General features: G+C 45.8%; 1 protein-coding gene across 1 annotated transcript in view; it reads right to left on the reverse strand.

The window, feature by feature from the left end:
• Positions 1-1,529: 1,529 nt before the first annotated feature.
• The window catches only part of GRIK3 (glutamate ionotropic receptor kainate type subunit 3), a 239,526-nt gene continuing 218,322 nt past the window's right edge, over positions 1,530-22,733 (reverse strand). The window contains exons 12-16 of the mRNA XM_026702721.2: positions 19,900-20,018; positions 16,787-17,004; positions 7,896-8,118; positions 6,891-7,141; positions 1,530-6,089 (exon numbers count right to left, since the gene is read on the reverse strand). Coding sequence (XP_026558506.2) covers positions 5,895-6,089; positions 6,891-7,141; positions 7,896-8,118; positions 16,787-17,004; positions 19,900-20,018 — 1,006 coding nt within the window. The 3' untranslated portion in view covers positions 1,530-5,894. The remainder of the gene's footprint in view (positions 6,090-6,890; positions 7,142-7,895; positions 8,119-16,786; positions 17,005-19,899; positions 20,019-22,733) is intronic.

Here is a 22,733-nt window from a genome sequence, read left to right on the forward strand (position 1 = left end):
ACTACATCCTGTGACGATACCTTTAAGAGTATCAAACAATATCTGCTTATCCCAGCTCTTTAGGAAACACTTGATTAAGTAGATAAAAATGCCAAACCCGGTCTAAATTTCTGGCTGACTATGCGACTAACAAACTCAAGTCAGTAATTAGTTTTTTAAGAAGTTTATCTTTTTTTTTGTTTTAAATAAACATGGCATTGCCTTATTTGTGACCTACCTCACATAGGGGGCTACAATCAAGGGAAGAATCTGCGTTACAAAGAACCTGAGATGCAGAAGGACCCTTTGGTCATGAGATTTTTAAAAATCGCACATCTGAAGGAGAAATTGCACAGTAGTTGATGAGGAAGAAGTTTTAGCTTTTCCTTCTTTCCCAAAGCAGCAATTACCTTTTAGAAGAGTGCCTTGAAGATCAGTTCCCAAATCCCATTAGTTTATGAAATATACCAGGTTAAGTGAGCATGGGGCTAGGCACTGGGGTGACATCTGCCATAAAGTTGGTTTGCCTGTTATCTCAGTTTTTTGAGAAACTGGACTTTAATGTGATTTCCAAGAGACAATTTTTCAAGTTGATCACTTTATTTCTAAATCAACAGCAATCCTTTGGAAGACAAGTTCAGAACTGAATTGTTGAGAGTTTTTTTCTGACAACTCTAAAGTGGAAACGAATGCTGGTCATATGACAATGACACTTCCCAACTACTGTTCATGTTGAGATCTCTTTTGCGCTCTCCTTTCCAAACTACAATAAACTCCAGCTCTTGCTTTTGGAGTTGGGATCACTAGTGAGAAATTTTAATTATATTTAGGTAGAGTGAATGGAAGACAAGAAAGAACATTGCTTGGTGTTTTGAACTGGCAAGGAGGCAGGGATATTTCTCTTGTGTGAAAGCTTGTGTCTATTGAAAGTTGTAGAGAAGTTGGGGAACCCAACCTCACCTAACCTCAGGAATGCTTAGAGGCTTAGCACAATTGGACTATGTGAATTATGGAACAATTGAAATGAAAGCTATCCTTGGACAGCTTGTAGTTGAATGTATGAATTGCCTCCACAGGGTAACCTTGCACTTGAGACAGCAGAGAAAACTTGTTCTCACTCCCTAAATGCCAGTGGGAAGTTCTCTCATGAAGAGAAGTCATTCTTTATACTGTTGCAAACCAGATACCATCTTCAAAATGTGGCTACTGGTTCTTGCCACAGCTCAAGGATTCCATTGATCCTCAGAAATAGCTCATCTTTAGGTTCAGCCTCTCACAGGTCCACCCACCACAGGATCGGAGAATCTCAAAATAAGAGCCAATTTGAAAGGGGCCTCACTTCTGCTAGATACGCCCAGTTTACATTATTTTTTAAAAATGATTTTCAAAATACAAGGCTCTCCAAAATAATCCAGAGTTTAGGTTCAGAACTGAAATTGACTCCTACAAAAAATAAACTCAAAGAATTGGAACTTTTAAAGGATTATATTTGGGCGGGGGGGAGGAATTTTGGATAAAGTTCACAACTTAGTTCATAACTTAATAGTCCATATGCAATTATGCTAATGCCAGAATTAATCTGTTAGCATGCTTAGACAAACCAAGTAAAACTTGGTGTTAGATTTTTTTTTTATATTGATGTAGCCCCTTAGGGAGGTGGAAATAAGATTATTTATTTATTTATCTACATAGAAAAGGGGTTGTTATACCAAATGTACGTGCATATTCCAGTACAGACTTTTGTTGTTGTTTTGGTACTTCCAAGTTAGTCTTCATTTCTGTTGACGGTCTGGACAAGTCCCTGTAATTTTCTTAGCAAATGATTTGCCATTATCTGCCTCCTAGGGCTCAGAAAGAGTGACTGGCTTAGGGAAAGGAACAGGTCTTGTCATTCCCTGCTTGATGCCTTAACCATTACACCAAACTGCCTTTCTTTGTACAGGTCTTAGTCCCTTGCAAATAACAGTCTTCTTGGAAAGTGGAAGAATCTGGCCCTTTCAACAGTTTATTAAAATAAAAAAAATGTGTTCCTTTAAGTCTCTTGATTGCAAAGAAAACTTCCTGATTCTGCTTCTATTCTTTTTATTTCTTCTCCCATCTCATCTAAGTTCTTGTTGGTGATTTTTCATTCATCGGTGGCATTTTTTATGGCACATAAAGCAGTTCAACTTTTTCTCTTGCAGACATTGTGGCTTCTTTCAAGGTTTAAAAAAATTAAAAGATGCAAAATGTTTGGAGATTTCTTTTGTAGAAATGTTTTATTTAAAATTTTAACAATGTTACCGCATACAGCAAAACTGTGCACTTGATATATCACAGTGTCTTAAAAAGGAAAATAATCATTTTTGTTCGTTTTAAAACTTTAAATAGTTCTTTTTTGGAAATTCTATTTACATCTGCCTAGAATGATCTGTAAGTAACACAGTTACTATGAAACCAAAATTCTTACAAAATGTTTACAAAAAACTAAATTTATAGAAATTTCTGCATGTCCACAAAGGAATTTTCCCCTGAATGTCACAGAGACCAGTTCTGTGTCTGTTGCTAGGAAATCAGTCCGGAGAGAGAGAGGATGGGGGGGCAGTTCAGTTGCCATCCCCAAAGTCACTGCAAATAGACTCTTTTTGTGCAGATATTGTTCGAGAGCCAAAGAAGTCCTATTAAGGATAAAGAATGAGTTGCGTAGTTGTGAGTTTGAAGCATGTGCACTTTGGCAATTGGTCTTGCACAGCAACTTTTGTGGTAGACCAACAGCTCCATGTTCAAAGCCAAAGCGGTTTGGTCTTCCTCTAGCCAAGATGTTGAAGGTGACAGAGGGCCTTGTACATCCGGTCTGGTGGGTCAGCATTTGGTGGGCGCCAGGGAAACGGGTGGGCTATCTTAGACTTCCAGGGCACTGCCCTGGCCTGGGTCTCAGCTGTGGAAAAGCTCAGCTGCTATAATGGAAGAACAGCCACCTCAACCAGCTCCATGGCTCTCTATGCAAATTCAGCCAGCAACACTTTGTATATGAAGCATGGTCTTCAGATACACTTCACATTTACTTTTAGTTCTTCTTCTCAGAAAGCTGAAAAAAACAGAACTGGTTGTTGATTCAGACGGCTGGTTTCCCTCAGCGGGCAGGCGACCTCTTCTGATGGTCTTTCCTCCAAGTTCAGCCTTTGGAAGCCTCCTCTTCATCGTTACACACAAGATGGAAAAGATTTGCATAAGCAGACTGGTTGGGAAGGGTGAAAAAGAGCAGGAAGGAAAAAAGGGGCTTGCTGCTGTGCTTAAAACTGAAAAGAAAAGGAGTCCATTTCACCTACATTTCAGAGATCAAATTAAGGGAGCTCTTTTAGACTAGCGCAACTTGGCCAAGCCAAAACACAAAACAAAAAGAGGAACTCCTGACATTTGAAAGGACTCTGTGATAACTAAAACAGCTTGTTTCTGATGTACTCATCCATTAGGCTTTCTTGGAGCAGGAGAAATGAATTGGTAATTAAAAATGAGTAAATGAAATGGATACACAAAGCTGGCTTTACTTATCACCACATTCAGTGCTGTACAAAAAGGACTCTGCAGGGAGGTTGAATTAAGCTAAGGATCATCCCGCATCTCCTCTTCTGCCTTAAAACCCTCCTTATAGGACGGAGGAACCCCCATTCCATTCTCCTTCTTAAAGGTCTCAAGAGGCCCTGCTTGAAATGAACTAAAAGATTGAATGTTCTCCGAGTCAAATATCTTCTCTTTCAGGATGTGACTGAACACCTTGAGAAATATTCCCGAACTCTCTGGGCTCCCTTTTACTGCCTACTGTCATCACTGCCGATATGAGTAACCCAAGACAGGGAGGGGCTGAAAATATTTTCTTCACCGGTTTCTCATCATAAAGCAGCTGCTTGGGGCTGAAATAAGATGGGGGGGGGGCTGAAATTCTTCCCTGGGGGTGTAGTTATGTTCAAACTCTCTTTCAGCCTGCTGTTTCCCAAAGAAGCTGGACCCATCTCGGCCCCCCACTTCAAGCCCTGGGTTACAACATACTTGTCTCTCTAGTTGCATGTTAGGCTTTTGCTGGGGGAGCAGGAAAACACTAAGTTACTCTGCAGGCTGCTGTAGATCAACAGGGAGCCAACCCCACACTTACTAGCACTGATGATGCTATCTAGAAGGGCAATAAAGTGCCTGCAAGCAAACAGACAGGCTCAGAGAGTGTCAAGAACTCTTGATGTGTCTCCCGGCCGAGCTCTACTTCTGCTGCTAATGGGCCAGCTGAACCTGCTGTGCCCAGAGCTCTTGGGTGACCTTGGCGAAGTGGCTGGATGGCCATAGAAGAGGCCAAGGGGTCAGATCTCAAAAGGCACTTTAGAGGACAGCCTTGGAACAGCCTTCTCCCTCTTGCCACTCTGGCCATCCACTGATGTGAGGAGTCAGAACGATGGAGGGAAGCTACGCCTTCACGGGCACGCTTTTCTCGAACTTCTTTCCGCTTGGAAAGGTACCAATTCCAGAAATGTGGCAAGCTTAGCCAGATGCTGATGCTAAATGCTGATGCTGAATTAAAATGTGTCATCTGGCTCTGGCAGCCACTACACCGCCAGCCTTTTATATGCCAGTAATTTCCCAGGCCAGGGGGCGGCACAGAATCTATGCCTGGCAATTATACAAAGAGGAGCGCGGGAAAGAGCAGCTCCTTCCAAATGGCAAGTGGTCTTTGGTCATTGGGAGAGAAAAACTCTGCTTGGAAGAAAAATGGAAACCAGGTGCTCTCCGTGGTGCCTGGTCAAGGCCAAGCGTTGGATTCAGTTCATCCTTTGGGAACGACTAGGGAGAACCCTTATGGCAACTCAGGACTTAATTCTAGGTTGGATCCCCTTGCTAAGTTCCCATCCGCTGCTTCTTGTCCTGCCTTCTCGGGTGCTTTGGAGAATAGGCCAACCCCGTCTTCTCTGCGACAGCCCCTCAAATATTGGAAATTACCTTGGATCCCACTTGGAAGTGTATCCTTGGGCAGCAGGGCACTTTTGAGGAGCTATACCCAGGGGCCAACCAGGGGCATCCATACACTCATTACAGCCTTGCTACTGCTGCCAGCATGGCGTAATGTCCGTCCACATGTATGGAATGTCACTAGGTCCTTCAGCTCTCAAATGCCCAACTCTATCCCCTGTTCACCCCCACACAAATCCACACTGTCATTGCTTCCCACTTGCAGATGTTGGCATATGTCTTTCCTGGGAACTCTGCCAGGCTGGATCTGGTGACTAGATTGAGCAGAGCCCGGCAAAGATAATTCCTCTCCAGGGTGGCAGGACCACGTTGACCTGCCATGGTGTGCTCTGTTGCCTTCTTGTTGCATCTCCCGACAGCTGAGGGACTCCTATACCTGCCAACCGAAGAAGGGAGGGCTCCTGTAGCACTGCCATCACCCTCCATGCCATGCCAAGGGAGCTCTTCCTGAAGAACCATCGTTCAGCCCAGCGGGGAGTCAAAAAATACAGTTCTGCTCCTCCCAGCAACGGTGGTTGTTCTGGCCAGGAGCCCTCCCTTGCCCCCCTCTCTTCCTATTCTGCTCAATTGCCTCTGAAGCCCCTGGTCCATGTGGGGCTCCCACATGTATCTTCTGACCCAAGGCCCCTTTGCTTATTGCCATACTTAATCCAAAGGGTAGGGTCCGAGATCTCAGACCGTGGGAAGTGCCTGCTTTGTCTTTTCCATTTTCTTGATATGTAAACATCGAGACTCTTGGAGGTGTCCAGGTGAGGAATGGGGGGCTGGTTGTTGCAAGGCCTGCAAGGGAAGAATTAAGACCCCCAGCTGCAGAAGTGGGGCCACCTGCTGTGGGTCCATCCTTTCACAGGCCTTCTGCTCAGTGGTCGGCTGCTTCTCAGGAGGCCTTTTCCTCGGCACCCCAGTCCTCACCCCTCTGCTGGCTAGGGGAAGGCCGGAGTCAGCCCCGTGTTACAGGCCAGGTTGTCTTTGCTGGGAAGCCGCCGGTTGTTGAACGAGTGCATGTTGATGACGGCGTCGGTCTTCACCATGAGGGGAGGTTGGGCTTTGTGCTTCGTGCGCTGCTGGCAGGTGAGGGACAGCCGGATCTCTTCAGCCATGGCGCTGCAGAAGGACCGCTGGAAGCAGAGAGGCCAGAGGAAGAACAGGGCATTAGAATCAGAGCTTGCCTCCCTCAAGCCCAGCACCTCAAAAGGCTCACAGGAGGTTGATGAATTAGGAGAGACAGATGAGGGCAACTAAGGGGATATGGGGACTGTCTGGCAAAGATGGAGGGGAGACAGAATACCTGTGTTCAGATATGTCAAAGATGGTCAGACGTTCTCCTCCATTCCCAGAGCATCCAGAATCAGAAATGAAAGGGATAAGTTGCAGCTCCCTAGATTTTGTTTAAATATAAGGAAGAAATTTCTGATGGTCTCCTCTACTGTATACCATAGTAGTCTATGTCTAACTCTTTTTAAGGATCTGGGCAGCCAAATGGATTTGTCTGAAATAGGACAGGGGACTTCAAACTTGACAGCTTTAAGACTTGTGGACTTCAACTCCCAGAATTCCTCCTCTAGTCATGTTAACTCGGGAATTCCGGGAGTTGAAGCCCACAAGTCTTAAAGTGGCCAAGATTGAAGACCCTTGGCTTAGAGTGTTAGCAGAGGCCTCAACGCTGCTTCCCTAGGGCAAAGGGATTTCAAGCTAGGTGCCTGGGAAGAAGCTGCTTCTTCTCCTTCTCAGAGATCCTTTCTGGATGGGAAGGACAATTTTCTCTATATCATTGTTTAAAAGGAGCGGGGAGGGAGAGTCAGACACACAGTATGGAATGCACCTGTGGGTTGGCTCTGAGCTAGCGAAATCATGATGCTTGGGGTGCCTCTTCCCTTTGGGATGATCCAAGAAAGAAGAAAGACGAAGGATGCTAATACCTGCTCCCGCTCAGCTGTCTTGCGCAGCTTGTAGATGAACTCCACAGTGGCTACGAAGACCGAGAGGATGAGGCCAGCGGCCAGGACGATGAAGAGCCCACCAATGTTCTGAATGCCAAGGGCGCTGGCTTCCTTGCTCTCCTCTTCCGGGCAGCCGTTGCTTCGCCACCACTTCTCCTTCATGGCGTGCAGCTTTGCCTCTTCCTGAAGCTGAAGGATCGCAATGGTGATCTTGTCTCGGTATGGCGAACCTATAAGTGTACGAGGCAGAAGACGGAGCATTGCAGGATACCCAGAGGACAAAGCTAAAAGGAAGATTGCTCTACAGAAAACCTACGGAAGAATTTTCAGTCAGATCTGTGGACTCACACAAACCTGGAAAAGCAATGCACTTTTTGCTGACATTCCTATTGATGGGAATGTCAGACATAATTGATGCAGCCATAAGGTTCCTATCTGCTTGCACTGATAATTTTCACTGCCTCAAAGGAATCACTGCACATCCTTGGTGCAGGATAAGTCAGCTCAAGAAAGGCAGTTTCAGAGGTAATTCTAAAGTGCGTGCAGGAGGCTAACTATTTCTTTAGTCCAGGATTTCTTTGATAGTGGAGTGGCATTCTCTGAGTGTGGTTGCTTTCTTTCAGAGGTTTTTTTTACCTAACTAGGTAACATCATTATTGCACTGATGTTATCTAGTTGGCCAAAGAAACATCTACTAGCAAACAACCAAGAGAATACCAAGGACTCCACAGTTCAACCCTGAGCTGCAAATATTCTCTTCTATTGGTTATTTGATTGCTATAGTAGACGTGTGGGATGATCAGGGATTATCACTAACCCTAGATTGGTCCATGACAATCTTTGCAGTTGTGCCTTGTTAGCAGTCAGTTTGGCTTGGTTTAAACCATAGTCTGTAGAGCCCAAGTTCCTGCATGCTTTTATCAAATGCCCCCCCCCTCTCCCATCCTGCAGCCTTTTGTTCTCTCTGGACCCTGTTGCTCTCACCCATGGGAGTGCCAATCCCATAGCCCTTGGAATCAATCAGTCCCCCAATCTGGGTTAGGTTGCAGTTTCGTTGGGTGATGTACTCAATGGTAGTGGATTCCATCAGCAGGGCATAGTCAGACGTCAGGGCACGCTGGATCCCTTCTTCGTTGTTCTTCACAAGAGCGGAGGGTTTGCTGCTCATGAAGGCCCACATTTTTTCAAAAGTAGAGATCTTGGACTTCTGAAAGGGCAGATCAATGGAAAACAAAAGAACAAGAAGGGAGGTTTTTTTAGGCCAAGGCAAGAGGGATAAGGTAGAATTCACTCAAAAGACACTGTAGGCCAGCTCCTGCCCAGCCCTTACCTTCATCTCAAATGTCATGCTGCAGGAGATTTGGGCTCTAAATGGGCCAGCAGTCAAAAGGAGCTCAAGCAAAAACACTCTTCCTTTACATTACACAGAAAATTTCTGTAGGAGCTAGATTACTCCAGCTCCTCCATAATGCAAATAGCTCTTTGGTGCCTCTACTGATTCTGGTGATGGATGGCATTCCATGAAAATCATGAATGAGAAGAGTTTGAGCATGTGGAATCAAAGAAAAGCCATCCAGAATTCAAAGAGCTTTTGCCAGGACTGTTCATGTCAGACCTGTTCCTTGGTTAGATTGGCAACCTGTAACTAAGGCAGACAAGTTCTGACTAGCAGGTAGCCACCATGACCCTTTTGAAGTTTGCCAGTGCTGGAGGAGAAGGAGAAAACTACAAAGTAGTAGAGTTGGAAGGGACTTTGCAGGGGGGTGGGGTGGTCTTTGACACCCTCTATATCAATCTGGATAAATGGCTGTCCAAACTCTTCTTAAAAATTAGATGGGGCACCCACAACTTTTGAAGGCATGTCGTTCCATGGATTAATTGTCACTGATGTAAAAAAAGAAGATCATTAAGATAAGAAAGTGGCACAGGCATAAGAATATTTCTTTAAAAAAAATAAAATTGGATAGATAATACGTCTCTCAACTAGGAGAGATCCCAGGTAGCTATCATCTTTGGTCTTGGATGGGGCTGAAGTATCCCAGGCAGACTTGATGTGTAACTTGTGGGTCCCCAACTCACAGCTCCTGCTCAAAGAACAGGTGGCAGCCATGGCCAGGAGCGTCTTTGCCCAATTCTGTGTTGTGCACCAATTACACCCTTCCCTGGACAGGGAATCTCTACACTCAGTCACTTGTGCACTGGTCATCTCCCAATTGCTTAGTGAAATGCACTGGGTACCAGTTTGCTTCTGGATCCAATTCAAGGTGTTGGCCATCGCCTATAAAGCCCCACAAGGCATAGAACCAGATTATCTACAAATCCAGCTTTGCCTAATCTCATCAGCCTGTCTCATTTGATCAGGCAGGAAAGGGGTGCTGTAGACCCCATCAGTCAAATGATTTTGACTGGCACTGTCTAGGAAGGCAGCTTTCTCTGTTGTGGCCCTGCTTAATGGAACATCCAGCCCCCAGGAGGGAGGAAAGTCCCCAGCTGACTTTCCACAAAGAGGTCAAAACTTGGCTTCATGGCCTTGTGGTGGTGCGGGGCAGAGAGGACAACTCAACCGTGTGGCTGGGTTGTTCCTTGAGAGCCCCACCCTAGCCTATAATAACCCAATGTTAAAAGGCCATCTTAGAACTTTTTCTTTCTTCTTTTGATATTTAATTGTCATTATTCTGTAATTTAAAAATAATTAGCCCTAATTTATTTTTTTAATCTTAATACTAATTTTTCTGCATTGTTTTGCTTATTGGTCATACTATATTGTACATGGCTCAGAGTCCTTCCTTGAGGGGAGGTTTAGAAATATGAACTGAAATAAAATAAATAAATAAAATATAAAGAAAGAAAGAAAGAAAGAAAGAAAGAAAGAAAGAAAGAAGAAGGAAGGAAGGAAGGAAGGAAGGAAGGAAGGAAGGAAGGAAGGAAGGAAAGAAAGAAGGAAAGAAAGAAAGAAAGAAAGAAAGAAAGAAAGAAAGAAAGAAAGAAAGAAAGAAGGAAGGAAGGAAGGAAGAAGGAAGGAAGGAAGGAAGGAAAGAAAGAAAGAAAGAAAGAAAGAAAGAAAGAAAGAAAGAAAGAAAGAAAGAAAGAAAGCTATCCATTTCAGTTGTTTCTAAAACAAAAGCAAATAAAGAAGTATTTGGCTGTGCTTGTAGATGACTCTAGACTGGACATGTTGTCTGAAGAATTCTGGGACTTGAAGTCCACAAGTCTTAAAGTTGCCAAGTTTGGAGACTCCTGTCCTAGACAATAGTGTTTAAATCATGACACAGTGGCTGGGTTGGAAGTGACATCAAAAGTAATCTAGTCCATCTTCATGCTGAGGCAGCAATCCAGTCTACCTATCTAGTCTCTGCTAACATTAATTTAAGAAAGAATCTACCTCCTTGGAGAAAGCCAACACCACTTCCAGGAGTTCACCCTGCCTGACTATCCTGTCATAAACTCCATTGCATTATAACAGGAAGCCAGTTTGATTCATCATTCATGGATCAGCCTTGTCAACATTCCAAAATGATGCTGCTGTTATGTCTGATTTATCTCTAAGGTAATCTAAGATGTACTAAGGTCCATCAACCTTTTCTCAGGAGGTTTCATCTTGAGGCCGACACCTTTTTCTGCTTCTTAAGTCTCATTCTGAACTTGCAGATGCTCCATAAATCCAAGCTGATGGAGCAACAGGCTAAGCTTAGAGAAAACACTGCCAAGTCCAGAAAGAGAAGCAAAATGTGTCTCATAGGAAACAGGGTTTCAATACTGCCATTTTCAACTTAAGCTCTTATTTGTTAGATTTGTACCCTACCACAATTACACAGATCCTTGGTATCTGTCGCTAGCCTATTGCCTTCAAAAATTGATTTCCAGCAAATTTTGAGGGCACCTACAAAAATAAACTTACACCTTCCATGCCAAGCTAGCCTTTTTGTGCATTGGTGTGTGTGTGTGTGTGTATACATGGAGAACCACATGTGTCATAAAAGCACTACATTTTCATTCATAGGCACAAAAATTACCAGCCTCAGAAAATGGAATATACAATTGGCACAGAAATATATGTAAACTTGCTCCAGCCTTACCTTGGATGTGAGGAGATTATATTGCTAGCAATTAGAATCTGACATCAATACAATAGCTGGTTAACAATATCAGCTTTTGAAGTTAATCACGTAACTGGCATATATTGATGGCACTGCCACGCAGCATTTTGAAAATAGCTAAACAAAAGATTTATCGAGACACCCCCACAGCTGTTACAACATGACTGGGTGCTCTAATTCTTCTCCGCTCTCAAGCAAACGAAAAACACTTTAAATTAGTTCTTTTGCTCAAACTGGCAGCGCCTTGCAATTGCAGCCATTTAAGCTTCTGATTTGGGATACATTTTCCTTTTGGCAACAGGGAAAACCCTTTGTGCAGCTTGTCGTGTACCTCTGCGGTAAGCGCAAGATTCTGGGTTGTTTCAGAAGGGACTTTGGATGTCTTCCAGTCCAACCCCCTGCACAAGCAGGAGACTCCAGACCATTACAGATAAATGATTGTCCAAATTCTTCTTCAAAGATTCCCGTGAGGGAGCACCTACAACTTCTGAAAGCAAGACATTCCACTGGTCATGACTGACGGGCTTTTCCAAGGCCGGGTGTAGAGGGAAACAGAGATGAGTGTGCCTTGCCTCCCCACGGCTCTAATTCTTTAAAATTTTGTGGGGTTGCGCACGTGGAGCCCTGGGTGAATTGATGCCTGGAGTGAGACAGAAGGACGGGCTGACTGGGTGGGGAAGGAGTACCAGACTTCCAGCGCCTGTGTGGGGGAGCCAGGCTTGGAGGAGCAGCAACGGTTTGGAGCTTGTTAAGGAGGACTGCTCCTCTGCCCCAGCCATGCATTTTCCACCCTGGGCTGCTTGGAGTGAAAAGCATGCAATATGCTGCCGCTCCTGGGATTCCCTGCATGGGTGCTGGAAGAAAATTGGCCAATGGTCGGCTGCAGCCAGAGTCAGGCTTGAAGCAGGCAGCAGTTGGACTTCTGGGAGCACAATCTACTCCTCAAGCTCCCAATACCTGAACCAGTGAGCTGGGAGAGAGATTCTCCATCATGAATACGTAAGGACAGAGTGTGGCCTTTTGGCTTCCCCTCCCACCTCCCCATCCTGATCCAGTTTGGCACAGACAGCCCAATGGAGGTGGATAACGGGGTGTTTCCATTGGGCCACCCCTTTTTTTCCCCAGCCTTCTTTTGCCAGCATACGCCAGGCAGGCTTGGCAGGCAGTTGCGATCTTTAGATGGGCTTTTATTTTGTCAGCCCAAGGTTGGGGGAAGGGGCTTGGAATGGTATGTAGGAAATCTGTCTCTGCAGCATCCATTGTTTGCCAGTGGAAAGGCAATGAGGTGGCGGCAGGCAAGTGGGCTGGGCCGTGGGAACCGTGGGGAAGACAGCAGGAAGGCAGGCAAGCAGGCTGGGGCTTGGAGACTGTGGGGAAGGGAGCAGGAAGGCAGGCAAGCAGGCTGGGACTCGGGGACTGTGGGGAAGGCAGCAGGAAGGCAGGCAAGCAGGATTGGCCTCGGGGACTGTGAGGAAGGCAGCAGGAAGGCAGGCAAGCAGGCTTGGCCTCGGAGATTTCAGGGAAGGGAGCAGGAAGGCAGGCAAGCAGGCTGGGCCACAGGGACTGTAGGAAAGGCAGCAGGAAGGCAGGCAAGCAGGCTTGGCCTCGGGGACTGTGGGGAAGGCAGCAGAAAGGCAGGCAAGCAGGCTTGGCCTCAGGGACTGTGAGGAAGGCAGTAGGGAAGGCAGGCAAGTGAGCTGGGTTGCGGGGGCTGTGGGGTAGGCAGAAGGGAAGGCAGGCGAATGGGTTGGGCTGTGGGGAAGGTAGGCAAGGAGGCTAGGCCACAGAGACTGTATGGGAGGTAGCTGAACAAGAAGTGAAGGAAGACTCACCAGGCGGAGATCAGCTGGGCCGCGTGGTCGAGGCAAGGGAACCAGAGAACAGCAGAAGCAGCTATGCCTCGGGTGTGACTCAAGGTGAGCGGGCGAGGCGAGATAAGGAGTGGCAGGGCAAAGAGGGCTAGCCAGTGATGCAATTAGCTGGTTGTCAGAATTGCACAAAAATTTAACAACCAGTTCGTTTGAACCATTCTGAACCAGCTGAATCCCACACCTGACTGTTTCTTGTCTTGCCTTCTGGTGCTTTGGAGAATAGATTGACCCTTTCTTCTTTCTAGCAACCCTTCAAATACTGGAACACTGCTATCCTGTTGTTCCGGGTCCTCCCTTTCACTAGATGTACCCAATTCCTGAAATACTTCTTCATATGTTTTAGCCTCCTGTCTCCTAATCATTTTAATTGCTCTTCTTTGCACCCTTTCCTCAATATCTCTTTTACATTGTGGTGACCAAAACTGGATGCAGTATTCCAAGTGTTGTCTTACCAAGGCCTTATAACACTGTGTACTAACTCTGTGTGATCTAGATTCTATCCCTCTCTTAATGCAGCCTAGGACTGCGTTGGCTTTTTGCAGGTGGCTGCTGCACATGCTCACTCCTATAGCACTCCCAGCCATTGCGCTGACAATGAAAAGCTTTTGATATCATGGTGGCCACAGGACTCTCTTCACAAGGATAATAAGTGTCCTGGTGGGAAAAGGCCCTCTAACCCTACAAGTTTGCAGTTTGCAATAAGAAACCAAAAACATGCCAAAAGAATCTATAGTGAGGTTGACCCAGCCAACATTTGAAACAAACCATTATTTATTATGGTTTATTAACATTATTGCCCAGATTGGTTGTCGTTTGGAATGATTCTCCAATGTCTGGTGGGTAGATGCGGTGAAAGGGATGACGAGAATTGCTGCAAGGAAGAGAGAGCTGGCCTGATTGTCTCCCTTTCAAAGGAGATGCCTTATCTTCTGGCTTAATGGGCACAGAGCTTTTGAAACCGGGCCCATCCTTTGCCAGACACACAGCCCACGGTTTCTACCCGAGTTCTGGTTCATTGAAAACCTCATATTTATGGCTCAGAGAGGTGCAATAGCCCAATGGTTAAAGATGCTGAGTTTTTCAGACAGAAAGCGGACAATCTGGATTCAAGACCTGAGCCTAGGTGATGGGGGGGTGAGATCCCATTCCTTGTCCCAGTTCCTGCCCACCTAGCAGTTTGAAAGCATGCAAATGCAAGTAGATAAATAGGTACCACTTTGGTGGGAAGGTAACAGCATTCTGTGTGCCTTAGGTTATATAGCTATACTGGCCACATGGCCATGGAGATTGTCTTCGGACAAGGCTGGCTTCCTCAGCCAAGAAATGGAGATGAGCATTCCACACCACACACACACACACACACACACACACACCAGAGTCAGAATTGACTGGACAGGGAAAACCTTTATCTTTACCTTTATTCACAGCTGCTCTTGACCCTCTTCCCTGACTCTGCAGCTCCACTACCAGTTGTTTTTTCCTGCCCAGATGGTAGAAAGAGAGGCCAAGGGCAGCCTGGCTGTCAGAAAGCCTAGGTAACCTGGACTGGGCGGGGCGGGGGGGAGTAGAGAGGGGGTCCAGGTGCAGTCCCAGAAGAAAGTAAGGCCATCCCAGTAGCTTTTCTTTTGGCTGCATCAGAGCACCAGGTAGTCCTTGACTTACGAGCACAATTGAGCCCAACATTTGTCTTGCTAAGCGAGAGAGTTCTTAAGTGAGTTTTGTCCCATCCTACGACCTTTCTTGCTCCACTTGTTAAATGAATCACTACAATTGTTGGTAACATGGTGGCTAAGAGAATCTGGCCTCCCCATTGACTTCACTTGTCAGAAGGTCACAACATGACCCCGGGACACTGCAACTGTCATGAACAGGAACACTTGCCAGCCTTTGAATTTGGGTCACAAGACCATGGGGAAGTCGCAACCCGGTAATGGAGGGGTTGCTGCAACAGTTGTAAGTGTGAAAGATGGTCATAAGTCACGTTTTACAGTAATTTCAAATGGTCACTAAATGAACTACTCAGCCGAGTCGCACAGCAGAGCTGCCGAGCCTCAACTGAATTAAGAAACAGCTGATGGTCGGGGTTGTGGGATTGGTGCACGTGCATGCTTGATTCTGGCTCTGTCCCAGGTAAGTGCAGTGAGGCATCCTAGGCCCAAAATACGGCTCAGGGGTGTGTGGTGCACCCCCTCCCCCCACCCCATTTTGGCTCTCCCGAGGCTCCAGGGAGGCTTCCCGGCAGATCAGGGCTCGCTTTTCAGCTGGGAGATTGCTTGGCAAAGGAGAGCGTGGAAAACAAGCCACCGTGGCTTTAAATTGAAAAGCCAAGGAGCAGCTGCTCGGAAGGAGGTTTTTAATTGCAGGAGCAAAGTGACATTCAGCAGTTCCTTTCTGGGTCAACTGAACAACAAGCTGGATAAGAGGAAGGATTCTTAGATGGTTCTAAGTTTTTGAAGTTTGGGGTTTTGTGCAATATGGGCTTTGTGTTCCTAAAAGGGTTTGGGTGATTTCTATTGTGGCTAAATGAGTGTGGGCAGGGGCGGCCAATTCTGATTCTACTGTGTTTTGTTAGCTGCCAAATCTCGCCACGGGGAGAGTTCGAAACATCCTGTCTTGAATGGGTTTTCTACCGATCTGTTTGCCTGCTTGTGAATAGAACCGAAAGTCCAGCTTCCACTTCCACCTATAGGCTCATTATCTCTAAAGACCAGTAGCTGTTTTCTGGTTGCAGTTTCCTTTAGGCGGCTGGCCGGAATGTGGAATGAGCCTCAGGCAGCTTTCTTTGTTAGCAGCTTGATTTTTCTTGCTTTTCTGGGAGCCTTTCCTTATGACTAATAACTTTATTTGGGGAAATGAAAGGGGTGGGTGGTCGATTCCTTCCCACAGCTGGAAGGCAGAGAGAAAGAAAGAAAAAGAAAGAAAGAAAGAAAGAAAGAGAGAGAGAAAGAAAGAAAGCAAGAAAGAAAGGAAGGAAGGAAAGAAGGAAGGAAGGAAGGAAGGAAGGAAGGAAGAGGAAGGAAGAAAGAAAGAAAGAAAGAAAGAAAGAAAGAAAGAAAGAAAGAAAGAAAGAAAGAAAGAAAGAGAAAGAAAGGGAGGGAAGGGAGAAAGAAAGAGAAAGAAAAAGAAAGAGAGAGGGAGGGAGGGAAAAGAGAAAGAGGATAGAGAAAGTGAATGAGCTATGGAGGGTGGGGGGAGAAAAAGGAGAGGAAGAAAGGACCACAAACCCTGGCACTAGACACAGCTTCAGAGGATGCTTTGAAACAGCACAGCAATCCAGGGCTAGAAGGGACCTTAGAGGTCATCTAGTCTGACCCCCTGCTCCAGCAGGAGACCTTATGTCATCTGAGTTATTTTGGTGCCTCTAATGCAGAGGAGAAATTCCCAGAAAAGGGAAGGAGTTTACCAGGCAAGGCTGCCATGCAGAGAAAGGCACAGATAGTCCTTGACTCAGGACAACAATTAAGTCCAAAATTATGGTTGCTAAGCAAGAGCATTGTTAAAGGGGAGTTTCTGTCTTTTGACCCACCTAGTCACATGACCATGTAGCCACGCCCACCAAGCCACACCCACAGAACTGGTAGTAAAAAAAAATAAATCTGAATCCCACCACTGCCTGGGGAGCTTCTCAGCCACAGGCAACCTTTTCCCCGGCTGCCTTGGGACCTTTGCCAATTGTCAGGCTCCTCTGCCTGCTTTCCTGGGCAAATCACTTTCTCCTTACACTGATGGGGCCCTTGGAAAGCTGAGGGAGGCTGAAAGGGGAGGCAGTGCCCCCCCTCTTAGAGATGGGCGGAGAGGAGAGGGCCAAGGACCACCCCACGGGCAGGTCGGCACGGACCCAGAGGCTCCGCTCGCTCCCTCGGCTGTGACAGAGGCTCCCAAAGAGTCACAAAGGTTGGAAGCTCACCTTGAAGAAGATCATGGTGGCTCCATCCTTGACTGCTCCATATTCGATTTTGGTCTGCTTGGCCAAATCATCTGCGGAGCCAATGGGAGACTCCATTCTCTCCACCGTCAAGAAGGCAGCTAAGTTTGCCGTGTAGGAAGAGATGATGATGAGGGTGAAAAACCACCAAATCCCCCCGATGATCCGCGTGGAAAGAGCTTTGGGCATCAGCTCGGAGCCTGGGAAAGAAGGGAGAGAGAGAGAGAGAGAGAAGCCGTCACAGGCTGAACAGCCCCCCTCCCCCAAACCCCTCAGTCCTGAGCTGCACCCCAATTACACCAGGTCAACCTGAGTGACGCCTAAGAAAACCATCCTGCTGTTTCCATTCTCTCCGGCTGCTGGCAGAAATTCCCTGCCCATTCCTGCTGACCCTGGGCACAGCCAGTAATTTATGGGAAGCTGCAAATCAGAGCAATTAACTAAGCAGCTTTTATGTGATTTGAATAGCAAGCCATTTGTGAACCTTTATGTCTCTTTTATTCAATCATTTAAAATAAAAAGAAACTCCTTTTATGTGGATTGTTTTTCAAAAGAGCTCACTCTGAGGACATTCTTCAAATATACAGGGTTTTTGTTTTTTTTTAATATATAAAAAGTCCAAACCTCTGGGCAAGAAATGATTAGGTCTGTAAATAGCAGCCAAGGGTAGGAAAATGCCATTTAAAATGTGTTACAGCCCTACGGCGACTTTGTCCAAAAAGAGAAGGACATCCATGGATGGTTTTATCTCTTCTGCTCCTGATTCCAAGTGGAACCAGGTTTAAAAAGGGAGCCGGTGGAGGAAACCCCTCCTCCAGAAGGCTGAAAATGAAGGGAAGAAAGAGTGTATGCCTTCAAAGATATTAAAACTGTATCTCCACTGTGCTTCAGTGCTGAAAAGTGACAGCGGTTGTGGGGAAGAATACTCAAGATAGGACCAGTGGGATTCAGCCAGTTCCCACGAGTCCGGGAGAACCAGTTGTTAACTATCTGAGCAGTTTGGTGAACTGGTTGTTGAAAGAAATCATTAGGGCAGAGAACCGGTTGTTAAATAATTTGAATCCCACCACTGGATAGGAGGTCTGAAAACTTGGGGGACCTGGCCCCTTGCTGCTACCTAGACCGCTCCGTCCAAGGAGCCTTCTTTCAGTGCTGGCTGGCCAGATTCCTGGTGAACCTTCTCAAGGCTACAATTCATAGACATGGAAAGACTTCCTGAGCCCATCATGCTCAGCCCACTACTTGGTGCAAGAATCCAGTTGGAAGCATCCCGGATAGAAAAGGAGCATGATGCCACCCTGGGTCAAAAGTTTCACTGTCCTTAATGTTAGGAAGTTTCTCTAAGAAAATGCGATACAAGGGGAATTGATCAAATACATGCGCTGAAGCCATATCAACATAATTTTAAGTGAGGAAGGAAGGAAAGGAAAGGAAAGGAAAGGAAAGGAAAGGAAAGGAAAGGAAAGGGAAGGGAAGGGAAGGGAAGGAAACGGAAGGAAGAAGGAAGGAAGGAAGGAAGGAAGGAAGGAAGGAAGGAAGGAAGGAAGGAAGGAAGGAAGGAAGGAAGGAAGGAAGGTCAATTGGACATTGCCTCTGTTTTCAAAATTGGACAAGGTAACCATTTTCTTTCCTCCTAAAATATAGGCATAATCAAAACCTATGAATTACAGCACTGAGTCTCCTGTCCTCTTGGAATTACAGTGTAAGTTGATTCCAGCAAACCTATCACAACCTCCATTTCCAGAGAACAGAACAGAACAGAACAGAGTTGGAAGGGGCTTTGGAGGTTTCCTGTTCAGGCAGGAAACCCTCTATCATTTTAGACAAATGGTTGTCCAATCTCTCCTTAAAAACTTCCAGTGTTGGAGGCAAGTCATTCCACTGGCTAATTGTCCTAACTGTCAGGAAATTTCTTCTTAGTTCTAGGTTGCTTCTCTCCTTGATTAGTTTCCATGCATTGTTTCTTGTCCTTCCACCTACAGGTCTCAGGAATGTGAGGTCTGGCTTTTGTTCTCTTCAGGAAAGAGTCCTTGAGGCCATCGGGTTCAAACTTTCTCCACCCCCTCACTGGCCACTGGATAACTTCTTGCCTGATGCAGAGTTCTTGAAAGCTCAAACACTTGCGTTCTTTCTGTGCCATTTTCCAATATGGCTACGATGCTCAGAACAGATTTGTGACTACACAGAGCATGGCAAATTAGAGAATTGGATTAATATTCAGAAAGAAAGGAAGTCCATTTCTTCAAAAATTATGAAGTGGCAGCTTCCAATGGAACCTTAGATAGGTTCTGATTAGTGGCGTTCATAGACTGGGGCCAAACATTCAATAAGAACATGATGACAGCCTCCCTCTTTTTGTGCATGTGTCAATGTCACCCCGGCATGCAAAAGTCTTCTAGGGTACAGCTGCAACTGTCACCATGACTTTTTCACCCTCCCCAGCTTGGTCCCTCTGGTCCTGGTCCGAGGCCTCCCTGTGTACCTTGGGCCTTTATTCTTTTTTCCACGAATGAAAAAGTACCCAAAGTAAATGCTGAGTAATAATCCCTGTCAGGCTTTGAGCAAAGGGAAATGTGCTGCCTGCTGGATCCCTTCTGCCTTCTGGGCCTTCCATTAGTTTAGCTATTTAGACCTGCGGAAGCCCCTGGACTTCCACTTCTTCCTGGCAGGAAGGGCTGGTGAGTAAACCTGAAGTAGGTCTTGTATGGAGCAGAGGAAGTCTCGTTCCTCATGACCCCTTGGACTGGGTAGTTCCATCAGGGAGAAGTAGGTCTCACCTGTGCTCCAAAGTTACTCCCCAGTGGAAGAGACAGAGAAGCTGATCTTGACAAGCTCTTCAGAGACTGCCCAAAGACACACCCCCCCCCATTTCAAAAGCAATGTCTTTGCTTGTCATTGTGTGATGACAGCAACTCCTTAGCGCTCTGCTGCTGCTTGTAACCATGAAGGAGAGAAGTCACCCTATTACATCTCTTGCTCCAAGGCTTTTCTTCCCCCTAACAACAGCATCCGCCTTGCACCTGTCAATCGAGAAGCACGCAACATGCGCATAGAGCAACACAAGAAACCAAAGGAGGGAGGAAGAGGAGACCTACCTTGCTGCATCAGGGCTCCCATTCCAAACCAGAAACTGTTGAGGAGGGTGAAGTTGTTCTCGACAATGTCTGACCCCGGGTTGCATGGATGAGCATCATACCATTCGTAAGGGCTGAACCTACACGTGGAAAGAAGGGGAGGTCTAACTCCTACAGTGAGGACAGGCACGAAGGGGCAGGGGAGAAATGCCGTGGGTTGGGCACCACTTGGGTATCAGGTTGGCCTCCCTGTCCAGATTCCAGCAAAAGTGGAATTCAGAAGTTGGCCTTCCCCCATCATCACTGGAGAAGCAGCCTATGGCAGTACATTACCGACATTTTGGTGAAGCTGGCTGACACACATAGCCACAATATCCTTCAGGCAATGAGATGCAGATGGATTGTGAAAGTAGCTTTTAGGGTTTAATTTCCCTTTGTCTTTCTCCCTTTATTTTGCAAAGTTGCATGCTCTGAGAAGAGAGACCTCAATCAATTTGGATCAGTAAGAGGAAGGGGCTTTGCATAAACACGTTTCGATGTGTATAAAAATAAAAGGCTTCGTATGGACTTTTTATGTCCTGAATGGTATTCATAGCAATATACATGCATGTGCCGAGTGCAGAAATGCTGACAAACATTTGAAATGATGGACTGTGGACTGCTCTGAGTTAAATTTCATTCCCAATGATTGCAAACAGATCCAGGTTGTTTTCTTGGCAACAATTTGTACTAAAGAGAGAGTGATTTAGAGGGTTTTATGGTGAAAACTAGGATAGAAATTCTACAAACAAGCAAGCTGGGAGCCGAGGAGGAGGAGAGCAAGTCAAGCCAGAGAAGACAAATGATACCGGACAGAGGTGGCACTCAACAGGTTCTGACCAGTTCTAGAGAACCGGTAGTGGAAATTTGGAGTAGTTCAGAATACCACTTCTGACTGGCCCATCTATTCTCCGCCTACCATTGAGTCCCAGCTGATTGGCTGGGTCTCCTTTGGTTGCCCTGCGCAGGAGAACGGAGCTGGAAAGCAGGTTAGTGGGGTGGGGAGGGAAGGGAGATTTTGCAGTATCCTTCCCCTGCCATGGACACCAAGCCACACCCACAGAACTGGTAGTAAAAAAATTTGAATCCCACCACTGATCCCAGGGCCCTGTTAGGAGAATAAAATATGGAAGCTAGACTAAGCAAAACTTGCCAATTTTCTTGCTTGGCATCCCATCCTCTGGCTGGTGTGAATCGTGTCCCCACTTAAGTAGAGGCACCCCTGAGGTTCTGAATAACTGTGCAGGTGATAGAAATCTTTCTGTCCTGGGAGGACTCACAGAAAGGGTGATTAGCTGTGAAAAAGATCCTCATTGGGGAAAAACTTTCTCCTCGCAACTTTTGGGCACATTAATTATATTAATTAATTATATTACTAGAACAGGTACTGGCAAAGGATGGAAAGAGGCATAAAAGGGAGAGTACATGCGCGTGCGTGCACACACACACACACACACACACATGAGGCAGCTCTGTGGAAAAATGAAATACTGTAGGTGAATTCATATAGGATTATTGCAGCATTTCAGGAATACAATTTACCATGGATCCTGAACTGTTTTTCCTTCAAGGATTTACATTCATGGAATCCTTCTTAATATCTCTCTCAGTTTGTTGAAGTCATCTCTCTTAAAGTCTAAAATATCAGTACCTGTATTATAGCAAATTCTAGTATGATATGCTCACTCTCCCCCAAAGCTTCTGTAACTTCTACTCTCTCAACCATTTCAGCCCTATTAGTTAGGATTAAGTCCAGTACAGCTGGCCCTCTAGTGCCCACCTCCACCTTTTGGGTGACAAAGCTGTCAGTTAGGCATGTCAGAAATCCGTTCCATCAGTGGTACTATTGCTTAAACCAGAGGTTTACTTCTAGAATCCTCCATGCCCTCATTGAACGTTGACCTTCCATTGGAAATGCACCCAGATGTTTTGCTTTTCTGCCTAGTTGCTTATAGTGCCTTGAAAGTGTTTTTAGGCTCTTAGTTCTATCATTTATCCCAACATGAAAGAGAAGAAAATGAGTATAATCTGTGGTCTTGGTTATTTTAGTCTGTCTTTCTGTCACAGGTTTAATCTTTGCACAACGCTCTTCCCCAGAAAAAGGGTCTGGTCTGCAAACTGACGACTCTGTTTCTTTGAGTAGTGAGTTATGGATCACCAACACACACCTTTTTTTCCCCTTTGGGAAAGGCTGAGCTACTTGTCACTGAAACACATGAGGAAGACTCTTCTCCAGGCATCTGTGTATTTTCTTCCACAGATAGGGTAGGGAAACAATTGTTCAGCTGCAGAGGTGAAATCACAGCCCTTTTCAGGCTTTTTGTGCATGTGTGTGTGTATGTTTGCTTTGTTACACACTTCTGCCTTTCTTTTCCTTAGGAGTTTATCATGTTCACCGTCCATAATTAAGGAACCTTCATACATTTACATACACTTTCCTTGCCTGTCTCATCACTAAGCAAGTGTAAGAACACAAAACATAACCCAGGCAAACTTCTCTAAATGTTTTTTCTTTAGTAAAGGTGCCCCGCCATCGCCAACAGTTTCACTCTCCTGATAAAAGGTAAAACCTCCTTCAAGTCAAACAATTTCTGGATAATCCATGTAGGCAGCAACATGGAAACGGTTGCTTTGCTTTATGGTTAAACTCCCCAGTCTAGTCTCCATCACTGGGATGCCCTGAAGATCTCTGCTCCCTATGGGTCTCCCAGTCAATAAGGGGGTGCAGGACTACCCAGTTTGGCTTCCAAAAGACTCACTAGAAATACCTCCTACATCCTACTCATTTGATTATTTCTTGGGCAGGAAAAACCAAA

Source organism: Pseudonaja textilis, chromosome 10 (genome assembly GCF_049901715.1).
Source record: "Pseudonaja textilis isolate UNSWEBS1 chromosome 10, rPseTex1.2, whole genome shotgun sequence".
Classification (NCBI taxonomy): domain Eukaryota; kingdom Metazoa; phylum Chordata; class Lepidosauria; order Squamata; family Elapidae; genus Pseudonaja; species Pseudonaja textilis.